The 17,377-nt window shown below is 36.0% G+C and overlaps 1 protein-coding gene across 2 annotated transcripts; it reads right to left on the reverse strand.

Annotated features, from left to right (window-relative positions):
* Positions 1-1,216: 1,216 nt before the first annotated feature.
* LOC112058049 (uncharacterized) lies at positions 1,217-15,675 on the reverse strand. 2 transcript variants are annotated; one of them, XM_052887823.1, is made up of 4 exons: positions 15,489-15,674; positions 5,447-5,617; positions 4,014-4,927; positions 1,217-2,804 (listed from the first exon to the last, which is right to left on the reverse strand). In XM_052887823.1, exons 1-4 carry the CDS (start codon positions 15,508-15,510, stop codon positions 1,473-1,475), a joined length of 2,439 nt encoding a protein of 812 aa, XP_052743783.1. In that variant the 5' UTR covers positions 15,511-15,674; the 3' UTR covers positions 1,217-1,472. The 2 variants fall into 2 exon arrangements, with proteins under 2 accessions (XP_052743783.1, XP_052743782.1); XM_052887822.1 differs by having other exon boundaries at positions 1,217-4,927; positions 15,489-15,675.
* Positions 15,676-17,377: the final 1,702 nt, after the last annotated feature.

A 17,377-nucleotide genomic window follows, 5' to 3' on the forward strand; every position in this document is an offset into this window, starting at 1 on the left:
CTCGTTTTCCTTAGAAAATGGCAGAAAATTTTGTTCGTGAATTTGGGTGCGATACTAGTCCTTATGTATTTAGTCTGAGGCTTTTATTGATTCTGAAATTATTTTAGCAATAGCAAGCCATTTGTGAATATCATAGGCTATATTTTATCACAGAATTTCCACAGGTACGGAAACTTTGCGGGTAAAACCGCGGGATGTCTGCTAGTAGTTTAAAGAACTTGGTGATTTATACTCAAATTCAACTCAATTTTAAATACGCCCGTGACTCCGTTTGCGTTTGACGCATACACTACCTACTTTATATTCCGGAAAAATCCATGTTCCCGCGAGATATGTGAAACACTGGATTTTACGCTAATGAAGCCGCGGACGTCCGGTATGATATAAAAAATCAGAATATAGAAAACTCCAGAAGGTGTGATCGCGCATAGGGATGAAGAATGAATGAAGCCTTTGAAATTACTATTTTTAGCCTTTGTAATTTCACGAACAAGCGATTTATCACTATGTATGGGACTTGTTATACAGGTACAATTTTTGGACACAATGCGTGCTTTATAATAACGGCTGACCGTGGTTTCTAGTGTTTTCTGTATTCTGAGGATATAAAATACATATTATATGTTTGTACTCACTTTCTTTATCAAGTTATACCTTCACATGACTTATTTTTACGATGATTAAACTACTGTAACACTTATCTAGCCTTTGTAGTATTTGATTTTTACATTGTTTGCATTTTATTTTATTGCAAGCGTTGCGTAGAAAACAACAGAATATTTGTAAACATTAGGTTGTCATAGTAACTCGTTTCCATGACAAATACGACGAATATAAATTGTCTGTGGTGGGTTGAAAACCTTGTAAGTATTACTGAAATTTCATTTTGTGCTTTTATATGGAGACACTTATTAGATCGATGATGGAGACCCAGAAGATCTTGCGACCGGCCTCGAACTTTTATAAATAACTTTCAAAAAGGGTTATCGTCTATATCGTCTCTAACCTAAGTTTTTTTATTATGTTAATAATTTAATAATTAGCACTTTCAATAACTAAACTTCCAAATATCTTTTAAATTTGAATTTATTTTATTGTACAAATATCCATCTAATATCATATTGCAGTTACATCATAGGTATATCATTCTAAAAAGTCTTTTGTGCGTAGATCTTTTGTTTAGTAGGTACGAGTAAATAAAACAAACGTTGACTATCTAGATTTATTATTATAAAATAGTTTTTACTTATCATTTGGCATGCAATTCACTAAAACAATATATTTATTTCTATGAGTGTTAAATTATTTAATTTAAAATATTAACATATACAACATTTTATTTTCTTAATGAATTAAAATGGTTAATGTAAATATAATTGACAGGGGCACTACCGTGCGCCCAGATACATTAAACATTTTAATTAGATTGTGAATCATTGACATAGTGGTCACAAAACTTTCTTTTTAATTAACTAGAACAAAAATCGTTTTACAGGACTAATTTTTGGATATCCGTAATTTTTATCTTCATCTGTGTCAAATTTTTCAATTTTTGAATTGAAATTCGTAATACTCTGTATATTATTTTGATATGACCCAAGGTAACCTACTGATTTCTGGGGTGCGGAATATGAATTTGGCCCATCGTATAGAAAAGCTGGTTTGTTGATTTGGGACGATTTCGGGTGATTCACCGTAAAGTCTACGTCAGAAATGACATCTTGACGACGAATCAGATTTGTGTTTTCATTTGATGATACCTGTTTAGGTTTGCCATAGCCGTTAATCTGAAAAGCATTTAAAAGTCTTTGTTTTTCTCTTTCATCATCCAATTTGTAACCAAGTGATGGAATTAGTTCATACGCCGAAAGACGAGATAGCTGATTATTTTGAGTGAATTCTGTATTTGCCAGATTGTTTCGAATTACATTTTGAATTTGATTGTTTGTATTTAAATCATCATCGTTGTTCAAATGTGTGTAGATGTAATATGTTTGATCCTTTTTATACTTTATCAATTTGTCGTCATCTAGCGGGTGTGGTAATGTACCAACGATGTTGTCTTGTAACTGAGCAGTGATTCCATTTTTGGGAAGTTCCAGAGCATCGATAAACGCATTTGCTGTACTTCCTTGATCTGTTTCTCTTCCTGATCCTCTTGGATTGGCATCACTAGACTGCAAGCTATTTTGGTCAATAGAATGAGATTGAATAAGCTCATAATCTGCGTTAGATTTATCAATAATCTTATCGTTAACTGAAATACTATTTCTTAGAAGATTTGATTGAATAGCGTTATTAGATGATTTGTAAGTACCTGGGAAGAGCGAGTTGTATATTTGCTTACTTACTACTGGTACTGGCAGCTGATATAGCTGCCCACTGTATAAATTATCAGAATTTATGTCTAAAACCTCGTTATTCCCAGATATCGGATGAGATGTTGTTTGAATTTCTCTCTGTTTCTGAGTGTCCTGATGTAATTGTATCTTCTGTTCACGTTGATTTTGAGAATAACTGTTACCAGGTTTTGAATTTGCGTTTGTTTTCTGTGATTTCAATACTGATGGAGGTGGCAATCTTAGGTTAGCTAATTTCTGCTTAGAAGAATTATTTATTGCTGAAAATTGTGAAGATGTTAACTGCGATATGTCATTCGTTATTCGTTGTAAATCTTCTTTTTTCACACTTTGGAACTGTGATTGTGTAGGTGTAGGCTGTGTGGTGGCTATGTTCTGTTGTACTATGTTATTATAGTCTTTTGCAGCGTTAATAGAGTCTACTAGTAACGAAAACACCAAATCCTGTGAATTAGAAATATTAGAATTTTTATTCCAAATTAATTTACCTATTGGAACAACACTACCACTATCTTCAGCTACCTTATTAGAAAGTAACCAATTATTACTATTACCTGTACTTAAAATTTCTAAATTAGTGCTTTGATTTTTAAACAACAAATCAGCAATATTTTCTGGAATAGTTATTTTCAAAGAGACAGTTCTTTCAATAGTATTTGGAGGTCGAGTAGATTCTTCATAGTAGGGCAAATTTGAAATTGGATTGGTATTTTGATTAATAGTACTACTGGTTTCAATGGGAGGTTCTAAATCAATTGATGGAGCTACAATAAGCCTAGAACTCTTTGGCAGTGGTGGTGGTGGTTGTAACGTTAGTTTTTCACCACTTTGAGAATCTTTGTCTGAATACAAATAGTTATCAATAGGATAGTCAACTCTATTTATATTCTGTTTGAATTGTTGAAGTTCTTCAGGAGATGCGGAGTCAAATACATTATTTGTATCCTTGACTATATCATTTACTGTTATGTCTAATTTTTCTTTGGTCAAAATATCAGAAAAGGCTAAATTATTTTGATTAGTATTAACATGAGTTTGTTTGCTAAGGAAAAATGAAGGTTCATTGTTATTGATAGCTAAAAATGGTCGAGGGCTACTAGCTGCTGCCACTAATTTACTATTTTCAATAACTGGTAATAAATATTGTCGAGATATTTGGTTTTGTTTTACGGCAGGTGGAACATAAAGACGAGAAGATGGCTTGAAAGTTGTAGGTAATAAATATAATAGCGCGGGTTTTGTTGGTGGAGGAGTAGGGAGTGAATAGCCCGTAAATACTTCAGATGAAGACGTTGATGATGGAAGAATCTCTGAAGTTTCTTTGGGAATTGAGAGAATTTGATCATTTATTTTAGCTGTTGGAACATTGTATACATATGAATCTTCAACAGTTTCTGTTTCAACCTTAGGTGATGATGTTGTATTAAGATTATTATTATTTGAAATATCAGCAATAATTTTTCCCAAAAAATTTGCAGGTCTGTTGTATGTATAAGGCGTTGGTTCCACTATTAATTTAGAGTTTCTAGAAGGCCTGACTATCCATGTTTTGAATGTAATTCTGGATTTAGGATTACCATTTTCAGAATCTTTGATGATTCTACGAAATGCTAAAGTTTTAGTTATAATTGCTGGTGGTGTTTCATTACTTACCGTAGTTTGTTTTGTTCTATTTCCTAACTGTTCAATATTTACAAAACTAGCTTGAGTATGTTTATCGGAAATCAATTTGTCTTGTTTAATCTTTCGATTTAATTGTTGTTTAGAAAATTCAATACCCCATTCTACTTCTTTGCTTTTGCTTATTCGACTGCTATTAAATTGATTTGGTGCTTTATATGTTGGTCTAACATCATCTTTATCTTGTAGCTTTGTATTCTGTGATTTTTGTATACTTCTTTGATACACTTGAGTGGGTCTAACTGAGTGTGTATTTTGACTATACTTAATCACATCAAGACTCTTTGGTTGAGGTACTTGTCCTGGTTGACTGTTTAAAAACAAACCAGGGCTTATATTCTTTGTATTTCCTGATCGGTTAGGTAGCACGTAAGGTTTACTTTGTTTCTGATTCTGAATGTAAGAATATTGTTGTGTGCTAGGTGTAGATACTGTATGTGATATTAAATTTGCTGTTGAATATGCGTTTTGGAAGGTATTTCTTTGAGCCTGATTTGTTTGAAAATAGGCGTTGTTTGAATTTCTATTGAAATTACTCAATGTAGCTCCATTATACAGTTGGTTCGATGGCGGTTTATATTCCTGCATTACTATCAAGTTATTTTTAGTATACGTGTCGTCATAAGGATTTCTTATGGGGTGCGTTATCATTTTCTTGATGTCAGACATGAATTGTGATCCCAATTTTAAATTAACAAATTTCTCATCATTTAATTTAAAGAGTTCTCTAGAATTTTTACAGTTGACTTTCATCCACCAGTCGCATACTAGTACAGCTTGGTTAAACAAGGTTCCATTTGGACATATGAACGATTGGAAGCCATATGTCGATCCAAGGGTACATACTCTAAACACTTGGCAGTTGGTTTCAACATCCGCGTAATATCCTGAAAATAAAGATAAATTTATTTATTACTATTGTTTAAAACATGCCTTTCAACTGCAGAATACTTTTAATGCCTTCATGTGAAAACTACTTTCAGAGTCAACTTTGCATTTTTAAAAATCCTCATATGAATGGCTGTCATTGGCACGGTCCAGCAGATTTTTAATAATATTTTTTATGATCTATATTTAGTTTTTGATTTATGACGAAGAATTATTTGTAAAGAATTCTTGGTGGGTCGTCCATGATTTGCAATTGTCTGATTTGTTTTAGTAAATAATAAATGAATTAAAGTTGTGCATTTTAAGAAATTAGGTGTCACTTGTCTCAAACGGTGAAGGAACCGTGAGGAAACCAGCATATCTGAGTATTTTCTAAATTCTCTACGTGTGTATAGTCTGGCAATCCGCATTGGGCCAGCGTAGTAGACTATTGGCCTAACCCCTCCTTCCAATACTTTATTATCCTTTCAGACCCGAAGGGTTGTCAATGATGATGAAGATTAAGTATCGAAGTTTACCTGGTTCTTTGCCAGAGCATGTGAAGGACGTTCGAGGTATAGAGTCCAGGGTGGGGTAGTCGTTCCCCGGGTTGCCAGGAACTGCCAGCCGAATGTCCCAGCCGTGGCCATTGTCAAACGGTCGTTGACTTCTGCCGTTCTGAGCTATGCTCCAAGGTATTGCCATGCAAGCTGGAATCAATAAATCTATATATATAAAAATGAATTGCTGTTTGTTAGTCTCGCTAAAACTCGAGAACGGCTGAACGGATTTATCGTATCTTGGCCTTTAAATGTTCGTGGAGGTATAGGGAAGGTTTAAAAGGTGAGAAAAATTAGAATAATTGCCGGGAAAACCATAAAAACAACCCTTTTCTATTTCCCATACAAACGTTTAAGAGTCAAGGGGTAGGGTATGGTAGGGGTAGAGTAGTGTAGAGTAGGGATAGGGAAGAAGTGCACATAAGTCAAAGCGAAGCTTAACCGGGTCCACTAGTAGTATATAAATAAAATTTAAGTGTTTGTCTGTGATTTTAAAATGACTGTATTTACTCGAGCTTTAGCGCTCTAACAGCCAGTTTCTTCATGTAAAGCTAAAGTAACAGTAAAAGTAGTAAGTAGTAAACAAGACTTTATTTTTCAGTGAATAAGACCGTCACTTTTGATTTATGACGTTACTTTGACTGTTACTTGCGATGAAGAAACTGGCTGTTAGTCTACTAAAATACAAATAAACTTTTTAACTGTCTGTCTATTTATTTCTCTGGGCTAATCTCTGGATTGGCTGGACTGATTTCAATGAAACTTTCACTGGAAGATAGAGGACGTTATTAAGTAACACAATATAAGCTACTTTTCTATTCCGGAAAAATCCATGGTTTCCGCGGGATAGTGAAAAAATAAATGACACGCTTACGTAGTCTGTGCGTCCGTTAGTCATATCACACTAATGTTAAAAAGGCGAAAGTTTGTGTGTAAGTGTGAAAGTGTGTAAACTTGTAAGTGTGTTTGTTCCTCTTTTACGCTGCGGCTACTGAAGCGATTTGGCTGAAATTTGGAATGGAAATAGATTTTACTCTGGATTAACACATATGCTACTTTTCATCCCGGAAAAATCCATGGTTCCGGCGGGATTTGTGGGAAACTGAATTCCACGCGGACGAAGTCTCGGGCGTCCGCTAGTAATTAATAATACAAGTTATTATTGTTAGTATTACTGTCTATTATTAAATTGTTAAATTTAAGTATTTTGAGTAATGCACTAACTTATATTTGCTCAAAGTAGAGCACTTTGTGGCGCAGCTCGCACGGGGAAGTATGTAACTAGTACAGCCAAACCGATTTAGCGTTCAACGTTAAAACCTGCTACCCCCCAAAGCCACCACGGTCCAAACTCCATAATTGGCTACCGTACTTATGGTAGGAGCAGAAGCTGAGGTGCATTTATAAAGCCAGCTTTTATAAAACTACGAAAGTCTGGGGCGCACGGGCTCTTAGACTATATAAATGCACTGCTAAAATTTAACATTTATTTTTTGCTTCGCCGTGTAGGGTTACAAGAATTCGAAGCCATGAGACTTTTTTTTTTTATACTTTACAAGTTAGCCCTTGACTACAATCTCACCTGATGGTAAGTGATGATGCAGTCTAAGATGGAAGCGGGCTAACTTGTTAGGAGGAGGATGAAAATCCACACCCCTTTCGGTTTCTACACGGCTACGGAACGCTAAATCGCTTGGCGGTACGTCTTTGCCGGTAGGGTAACTAGCCACGCCCGAAGCCTCCCACAAGCCAGACCTGGACCAATTAAGAAAATCTCAATCTGCCCAGCTGGTGATCGAACCCAGGACCTCCGTTATGAAAATCCACCTCGCTTACCACTGCACCACGGAATTCATGTTCTGTAGCACAAATAAACTAATAAACCATTTGCAATGCATGTATAGTCTGGGTGACAGGGGAAGGACTGCGCGGGTGTGAAATCGTGCGTGCGGGGAAGTGACGTGCATCAGTCGTGGGTTTTTCATTTATTTCTCCACGCCCCCAACCCGCGCGGAACATCGGGAGTGTTACGAACGAAGTTGCCAAGCTATAGTAGTTAATTTATATATTCCCATTTCTTTTACAATAAGCATGTCGCAAACGCCTAGTTGACTAAAGACATTTTCCCATGAGTTTTTACTTCGTATAGTAATATGTGAAAGAAAAAACGCTTCAATAACACGAATAGATTCTATTGACATGTCAACTACACATTTAGTTAATTAGTTTCAATCAACCATTGTCTGACATTAACCTATGACAAGGGTAGCTATGATGTATGTAGAAAAAACAGGATATTTCTATTTATATAAGCGAAAAACAACTCAGTTCGAACGAACACGATATCATTGTAGGTAATAGGGTATGGTGTAGGTAGTAGGGTATGTATGGTAAAGTTTTTGCCTACATTAAAATTTAATTAAAACTATCGATATTATTACTTTACATCCCTAGAATATGCACAAATCTTCCCGTGTTCAGTGCGGCACCAGGTGCATAAAACCCTGTATTTTATTATTGCTATATATTCAAAACTAAAAGGGCTGTTTACGTACGCCTTTAGATTTATGTCAATCAATTCATCATTTATGGTATTCAAAGCAAAAAATTTATAAACCATTGGATTTAAAGCAAAAAACAGGATTTTAGTTTCTATAGCGATACTGGGTGTAAAACACCCGGTACCACCGTAATTATAGTTTTGTTTCCGGGTTTTTTACACCTGGTAAACCGCAGGAACTGAAATAAAAGAAAGAAGCGAAAGACAACTCAGTTCGAACGAACACGATATCATTGTAGGTAATAGGGTATGGTGTAATACTCATAGTATTTAAAAGAAAAATATTGGCTATATATATAACACTAGCTGACGCTCTGCGGTTTCTTCCGCCTATTTTTCGTGCCGGTGTGAATACGGGGATAAAATATTATCTATGACACTCATAAATATCGTGGTTTTCTAGTGGTAAACCAAATTTCAAAATCGGTTTGTGATTATATACTATCATTTTAGAATTTAAACTATCGTGAGTGTTATTCATATTAATTGATTATGAAACACGGCTAAAACTCACGTGTTATTACGTCGGAGTATGCCCGACTAGTTTCGAACCCATACGGGGCCCTTAGTCATGAGCTGGTTCTTGCATCGCGGCACGATCCAAACTGTCCAGTTCAAATCGTGCCGCGGAATATACTATCATGTTTAAAACTAGGCAGGAAAAAATAATAATAATATGATTACAAGCAATGATAACTTTACACTATAGATCGGTTACGTCCCAACAAAATCACCGCAAAAAGTGATCCGAATAATAGGCTAAAACACTGAGCGCACTCATGCAAAATTTTGTCTTTAATTCCATTATATATTATGTAGGTATATAAAGTTTTTACACTTACTGAACACACAATTCGACATTCCAGACGATATTTAGGTATTATTCGTTTAAAAACGTTCGTTGTTGACCACAACTAACATTGAATCTATACTAATATTATAAAGCTGAAGAGTTTGTTTGTTTGTTTGTTTGATTGAACGCGCTAATCTGAGGAACTACTGGTCCGATTTGAAAAATTCTTTCAGTGTTAGATAGCCCATTTATCGAGGAAGGCTATAGGCTATATTTTATCCCTGCATTCCTAAGGGAACGGGAACCACGCGGGTGAAACCGCGCGCGGTCAGCTAGTTGTGTATAAATTTCTTCTTTTGAGCGCCTCATTTTTCAAACTCTAATAACACATCTAACAGTATTTAACATCATTGATTAAAAGTATCAAATAGGACCCTCCTACACTCGTAGGTATTGTGGTAAAACTACATTAGCTGTAGTTAAGCTTTTTCATCTTTGTCTTCGCGGGAGAGGAAGTATTGAATGTCGATAATCATTACACATACTTCCCGAAAAGTTCATTTTCTCAAATAAAAACAGTATTTACAACACAAAAGAGAAATCCTAGGTTATGGTCATATAAGTTCCCATGATCTTGTTGTCCAAAGGGTTGGTAACAAAAATGTATAATACACAAAATGAATAATACTCGTAGGTGGGTTCAGATTCAAATGTTACTGCGACACTTTTAGCCAATTATTTAACCAGATCCTTATTTGAGTCGCTCAGCGGAAGAGTGGCCCATGCCTCACACATTAAGTATGGAGATAATAAGCTTTAATTATCTGAGCATTACATCAGTACTAATATTTTAGTATTTTCACTAGTTATGTAAAAATAAAACACAGACCATAGAAAGTAACCAACTAGTATAAAACATAGAAATTAAAAAAAAAGTTTGTTGTGTAGGCCACTATCCTACTAAATAAGAAGGTTATTCTTGGGTTAGGTCATCATCATAGAAGTCTCCTTCAGTGTCTTGTGCAGAATTATTTGTCTTTAGGTTGCGATAGAAATTATGTCGAATTGGACTTGTGGTAAGAGCTGTAATAGATCTTCATATTTTTTCTTCGTTTTGGCCATTCGATTTTGTTTCTTTAACTTTTGTCAGTATTATTATCTATTTTTCTATTAGTTATTAGTTATTCCGATTTTTTTTTTGTGTTTTAAAGTCTTTTGTCATCATCCTCACAATCAAAAACTTTGGGACTCTTTTTTTTTGGCATTTGATAAAACATAATTTCAGTCTTCAAGAACAAGCCCTAGAGTGGGTTGGGCCACTATTATGTAGTTCTAAAATTATTAAGTGCAGAAGTTACAGGGCCTATCAAATAATAGGCCACTTTTTCTATGAAAGTAATCTTATATTTGAAATGGAATAAGAGCATTCATCAATGCCATCTATCAAACATTAACGAGACGAAATTTTAGGCTACTATGGTTTTACAGTTAGATAGTGTAGAATACAAATATCTACTTAACTCTGTTTCTCTGTTTCTGTAATTTTGTGGATTAGGCCACTCTTCCGCTGAGCGACTCATTTATACATTATATTATCATCTCCATTTACTTTTATATAGGGTATACCTGAATTCCCGGGCCGACATTGTATTGGCTGGTAGGCATTCCCCTTCGTATCATTCAGCTTGTGTAATAAAAAAAGTTTTTGCTGTGTACAGCGCAATTTTCGTCACATAGGTAGATATTGTATTTCTACCTAATGTGAAATGTATGTCGTCCTCGATCTCATTTTCCTGTGATCTCATTCGCACACTCGTATCTTCGGGTCTAACGAACGGTATTAGTTGATTTTTTATTCTGTTTGAGAGTATTACATTGGTAAGTACTTACATTGAACAACGACTCAAGTAATAAAAAAAAATACCGACCGAATTGAGAACCTCCTCCTTTTTGAAGTCGGTTAATAAAAAGGTACGGCTTTTAGCGGGCCTTTTTAGGGTTCCTCGTGGACTATGAAACCCTAAAAAGGCTGCTAATTATTATAAAAGGCTTAGGTGGTCAATTTTACTCTCTTATCAATAATCTTAATCAATAATATTGTTAATATCGAAATAATTAAAATATAAAATAAATCGAAATAATTATTGTCAATTATATTGACTACAATAATTATTGTTACTGTAATTGACAAGATTATTGCGTGACCTTTCATACATTCTAGTTCTAACACGTGTCGACCAGCAAAAGTGGCAATGGAAAGGTATACACATGCTAAGGGACACAACGGGGAAGTGGAGCAGACTGGTGACCGATTCCTTCTGCCATCTCTATGGTACAATTACCATAGAGATGGCAGAAGGAATCGGGACAAACAGTTCCTCAGATGGGAGGATGACTTAAAGCTCACAGCAGGACTAAAGTGGAGAATGGTTGCAAAAGACAGAGAGCAATGGAAGTCGCTGGAGGAGGCCTATGCTGAAAGGCACACTTTGCTAAGAGATATTCTATAAAAAAACTTAAGTTGAAATAAAATGTAGTATATGTAAATCGCGCTAATCTCAGGAACTACTGATCCGATTTGAAAAATCTTTTAGTGTTAGATAGCCCATTTATCGAGGAAGACTATGGGCATGTTTTTTATTCCCGTATTCTTACAGGAAAGGGAACCACGCGGGTAAAAACGCGCGGCGTCAGCTAGTGCATTATGTACTCCGTTAACCGCGCAAAGCCGGAGCGGGTAGGTAATTATAGAATTAAGGGCTTATTATTATTATACATATATTGAGCAAATCTCAATTATAAAATTTTTCGATTTTTCGGTTTTCAAGTATTTTCCTCCATTTCTTTCTCAAGTATGAAATACGGTAGTGTACGTTGAACTTTACAGTCAATGAACATCATTATCTGTTTGTCAACAAAGAAGTAAAATTCTAAAACAAATTCGCAACCTCAGCACGGATGACGCGTATGTCCCAGAACATTCTCATTTCGTCGCGAATATTTAAATAGATGTAGTCACGTACGGGTCGTAGCCAAGTTACACATCAATTATTCTCTTTCTACAAACGCTAACGCTTTGAAAACTAAAAAATGTGTTGCGGTGGCATTCGTTATTGGCAGTCCTGTATTATTTTAATTAAATTTTATATTATTTAAAATTTTAATAAAATACTATTTAAAAAATTAAGCATATTAATAAAATATAGGCTTATAAAAAATATATATTATAGAGCAATTGCGTAGGGCATCCCGTCTACCAGAGCCCACCGGAAAACAAAAATAAAAACAAGGACATCAAAAACCGCGAGTCTTACGTTTATTATTTTTTTTGTATTTTATTTAAGGATAGCGGAGCATACAGGGAAAGACCTTAGATTACCTAGAGCGTCAGGTTATTGTAATCCCGAATTGGCTATCAATATAGCCTTCCTCAATAAATGGGCTATCTAACACTGAAAGAATTTTTCAAATCGGACCAGTAGTTCCTGAGATTAGTGCGTTCAATCAAACAAACAAACAAACTATTCAGCTTTATAATATTAAGTATAGACATCAATGTCTATCAATGTCATGTCATTCTCATACATTTTTAGGTTTTCAAAGCGTTAGCGTTTGTAGAAAGAGAATTGTTTTGTAACTTGGGTGCACACCCATATGTTCGAGATTCAATCTCATGTAGGAATCGATTGGATCACATAAATCATGCCTCCGGGAGTTGTCGAAGGATGAAAGGAGTTCTTGTTTCTTATATCTATGTAGACAACTCAAATCTACACAATATGTACTGTTTTAAAATGTCTAGTGCAGATAAAAACTATACATACCCGCCAAGTGCGAGTTGAAGAGGCGCACGAGGGGTTCCCTATTAATATCTATAAAAACGGCAAATTTATATTTTTATTCTGTTTTTTAGTATCACTTGTTAAAACTGCTACAGATATACGAGTACAGACGGACAGAAAGCGCAGACTTAATAATAGGGTCAAGTTTTACCTTTTGTGTACGAAACCCTCAAAACTATCCACACTAATATTATAAACTAGCTGACGTCCGTTCCCGTAGGAATACGGGGATAATTTACAGCCTATAGCCTTCCTCAATAAATGGGCTATCTAACATTGAAAGAATTTTTCAAATCGGACCAGTAGTTCCTGAGATTAGCGCGTTCAATCAAACAAACAAACAAACTCTTCAGCTTTATATATTAGTATAAGTATATAAAATATAAATACAAAAGTAAGTCTGTCTGTCTGTCTGTTACCTTTTCATGGCTAAGCGGCTGAATCTTTCAAGATGAATTTTAGTATAATGGTAAATGGGGACCTTTGAGTAAAACATAGAGTACTTTTGACCCTAAAATAAAAATAAAATGGGGTGAAATAAGGGATGAAAGTGTGTATGGAAATTCCTTCATTTTTAGAGTAACAGTTTTAAAAATTTGTTCATAAATCATAAAAAAAATATGAAATATGTTATTTAAGAATTTTTAAAATTCAACCTAGTAAAATGTATGGGAATGACATTTGCTATCGACAGGTCACGTGATCAAGATCTGTCATTACACACATTTTTCTAGTTTTCGAAGCGTTTGCGATAGTAGAAAGCGAATCGACGTGCCTCTTGGCTACAGGGGGCTGTAAAGAATTCTACATTTTGTATAATTTGTACGTAAAGTGTCTATCATCATTATCAACCCATATTCGGCTCACTGCTGAGCTCGAGTCTCCTCTCAGAATGAGAGGGGTTAGGCCAATAGTCCACCACGCTGACCCAATGCGGATTGGCAGACTTTACACACAAGTTTCTTCACGATGTATTTCCTTCACTGGTTGAGACACGTGATATCTAATTGCTTAAAATGCACACAACTGAAAAGTTGGAGGTGAATGCCCCGGACCGGATTTGAACCCACACCCTCCGGAATCGGAGGTAGAGGTCATATCCACTGGGCTATCACGACTTAACGACGACGACAAAAGTGTCTATACCCTAGTTAAAATGTTTGTGCACGCCACTATCTATCGACCCCAAGCTACTCATGAAAGCTTGCAAAATTTACCATCCGCTATTCTCAGTAATATGAATATTGAATTAAGCAATTTGCTATTGCACCGTGATTGGTTACGGAAGTAATTCGATCATATAGTTAATGGCTACATGCAGCTTGATTGGCGTATACGAGGGATAATATATATTTTTAAAATATCGCACTAACTATGTTACAAATTAATAACCGATATCTGGTTGACTGTGAGGTTGGTTCGGTGTTCTTTCTTTTGTTATTGGGGTTAGACTGAAAGGGAAAACGAAGGCCTGGTTGTCGACGTACATCTTGACTTAACTTACGCCAATGGTGGATAGAAGCTGGCGTTACTTTGCGGAAGTTCATCATGATTATAATAATAATAATAATAATAATAATTCATTTATTTAAAGTAACCAAGACTGGAGAGGAGATGTTGACTCTACAATTTTTTTTGCAATTGCACGTTGTAGAGTCAACATCTCCTGAGGATGCTCCGGTTTCGGGGTGAAACGTACGTAGAGAGTATTTTGTCGGACCTGGGTGACGTTGTCGCATGGGTTCGCCGAATTTTCGCGGATGATAGCAAAATAAATAAATCATTATATAATTACGCCAATGGCTCAATGAGTACCAGATAACTGTTTTTTTTTATTCTTTACAAGTTAGCCCTTGACTACAATCTCTCCTAATGGTAAGTGATGATGCAATCTAACATGGAAGCGGGCTTAATTGTTAGGAGGAGGATGAAAATCCACACCCCTTTCGGTTTCTACACGGCATCATACCGGAACGCTAAATCGCTTGGCGGTACGTCTTTGCCGGTAGGGTGGTAACTAGCCACGGCCGAAGCCAGACCTGAACAAATTAAGAAAATCTCATTCTGCCCAGCCGGAGATCGAACCCAGGACCTCCGTTTTGTAAATCCAACCCGCATACCACTGCGCCACGGAGGCCGTCAAAAATGTCAGTGATATTTTATTTTTGACATCCCATAGAATTAAGTTCAAATTCTAATAAAACTTGTTACAGACGAATATTACATCGACGAATATAAAATAGCGGAATCACACCCTTAGACAAGCAAAAAGCCCGACAGAGTGAAAATTATTATAAAATATTATATTATTTATCACCACAAAAAATATAAACACTCGTTGTTGATTTTGTTATATTTTATAATTCTTTTTAACTAGTAAACGTACTTCGTACGCATGAAGTTCACAAATCCCGCGGGAACCATGAATTTTCCATTATTCCAACCCTATTAAAATCCGCTCGTCCATTCTAAAGATTTTATTACCCCATAAATTACTATAAGAACTTGATAAAACAGTTCTTTTGAAATCCCAGACAGACACTTCTATTGTATTTGTATCTATACTAATGTTATAAGGATGAAGAGTTTGTTTGTTTGGTTGAACGCGCTAATCTCAGGAACTACTGGTCCGATTTGAAAAATTCTTTCAGTGTTAGATAGCCCATTTATCGAGGAAGGCTATTGGCTATATATTATCCCCATATTCCTACGGGAACGGGAACCATGCGAGTGAAACCGCGCGGCATCAGCTAGTAACATGATAAAACTGTTATTTTGAACAGACAGACACTCTAATTGTATTTGTAGATAAAAAACACAACTTACTTAAAAGAAAGGACTTCCACATCTCGTAACGGCACAATCACAGCCTTCACAAAAAAAAAACAATGTCCATTTATTACTGTTTTCTATTCTCTATTTCTATGAGTGATGACATTTATTTCTATTCTATTGTCACCTATTCTTGGTTAAATGATACACTTCGGTTTCGCGGCAAATGCCTTAATGCGAGTCGATTGTATATTATTCGAGCTTAAGAATTTCCCTTCCACGTATAGGTATCAATTCATTTGTAGAACATACAGACTTCTTGCGCAGTAGTTGACAAGTAGATTCGCGGTCTTTATTACCCAGACGCGTAAACTTGGTTTTGAGGTATTATGACATTTTGCTTAAGGTACTAAGTGCAAAAAAGTTTTCGTCGTTTGATATTTGGACGTAGTTACGCGTTTATGCATGAATATTTTTGTCGATAGGGTGCCATAGCCACGGCCAAACCACCACCACCTGCCAGACCCGGACCAATTAAGAAAACCTCAATCAGTCCAGCCGGGGATCGAACCCATCTATATTTTAGTTGTCTGTAAGTTGTGTGTGCATCCTCGTTTGTTTTATTTACTTATTAATTTTAAACTTGGTCCTTTCTATATGCTTCTCATGTATTTTTCCAAACTTAAATAGGTGTCTAATTAAAGTTACTGTTAACTATTTTATAGAGTAATTTAGAGGTCCGTGGAACATACTTTTTTTTTAAAGGAAAAAAATCCCTACGGACATCTGCCGTCAGGCAGGGCATGTCCGACTCACACGGACTAAAAATAACCCCCACAACTCCTGGGTCAGCACGGAACCGCGTAGCATTACTTCGTGCTGACCGATCACTTATCATTCCTCACATTCCTTTTTCCCGTGTCTTTCTCTCGTTTCATACTTAAATGCAAACTTAAATACATTGTAATCTAACAAATAAAAAATGAGGTAAACCTTCATAATCTCGGATTGGAATGTAATAGGTGTGCGCTAGAAATCCTCCATTTTGATTGTCATGTGAACGATGCCATGAAAAACTGGCCTGTGTCAATAGTGCACCGGCAATTATTACCTTACACTGAGATTGACGAAACCAGGCCATTGGGCAAGCTGACTAATGAGATAATGCGGTGTAACATGAGAGTTTAGAGTCACACAGCGGGCGAGGGAACGAGCTATGCTCGGAGTATCTCCGAGTGATCGAATCAGAAATGAGGAGATCCACAGACAATCAATCAAAGACACCGACAATCGACATAGCTCAACGAGTCAAGAAGCTGAAGTGACAATGGCGGGGCACATATTTCGAAGAGCCGATGGAAGTTGGGTCTGCTGGAATGGCGCCAGACCTGCACCAATCAAGGAATCTCAATCGGCCCAGCCGGGGATCGAAACCAGGATCTCCACGGAGGCAGTCAAAAAGTATTGAATTACGGAACGCTAAGGCATATAGTGATTACTTCTATATGAAAATCTGTTAGATTTACCCTTCAGTTGTCTTTAGAGTAGTGGGACGAAGGTACGTCTTCTGGTCTCACAAATATAAAAAAAAACATTAAAGGATTTCTTCTATAAATAGCCAGTCTGTCAGATTAAAGTTCAGTCAGCAAAAATCTATACTAATATTATAAAGCTAAAGATTTTGTGTGTTTGATTGAACGCGCTAATCTCAGGAACTACTGGTCCGATCCGAAAAATTCTTTTAGTGTTAGATAGTCCATTTATCGAGGAAGACTATAGGCTATATATTATCCCCGTTTTCTTACGGGAATAGGAACCACGCGGGTGAAACCGCGCGGCGTCAGCTAGTCGTACAATATTGCTCATTCGTCGTCACATCGCATCGTCAATTACTGTGGCCAAAGATTAAAATAGCTATAGGAATTTAAGTTGCTATTTTCTTT

The sequence above is a fragment of the Bicyclus anynana genome, chromosome 20 (assembly GCF_947172395.1).
Source record: "Bicyclus anynana chromosome 20, ilBicAnyn1.1, whole genome shotgun sequence".
NCBI lineage: Eukaryota > Metazoa > Arthropoda > Insecta > Lepidoptera > Nymphalidae > Bicyclus > Bicyclus anynana.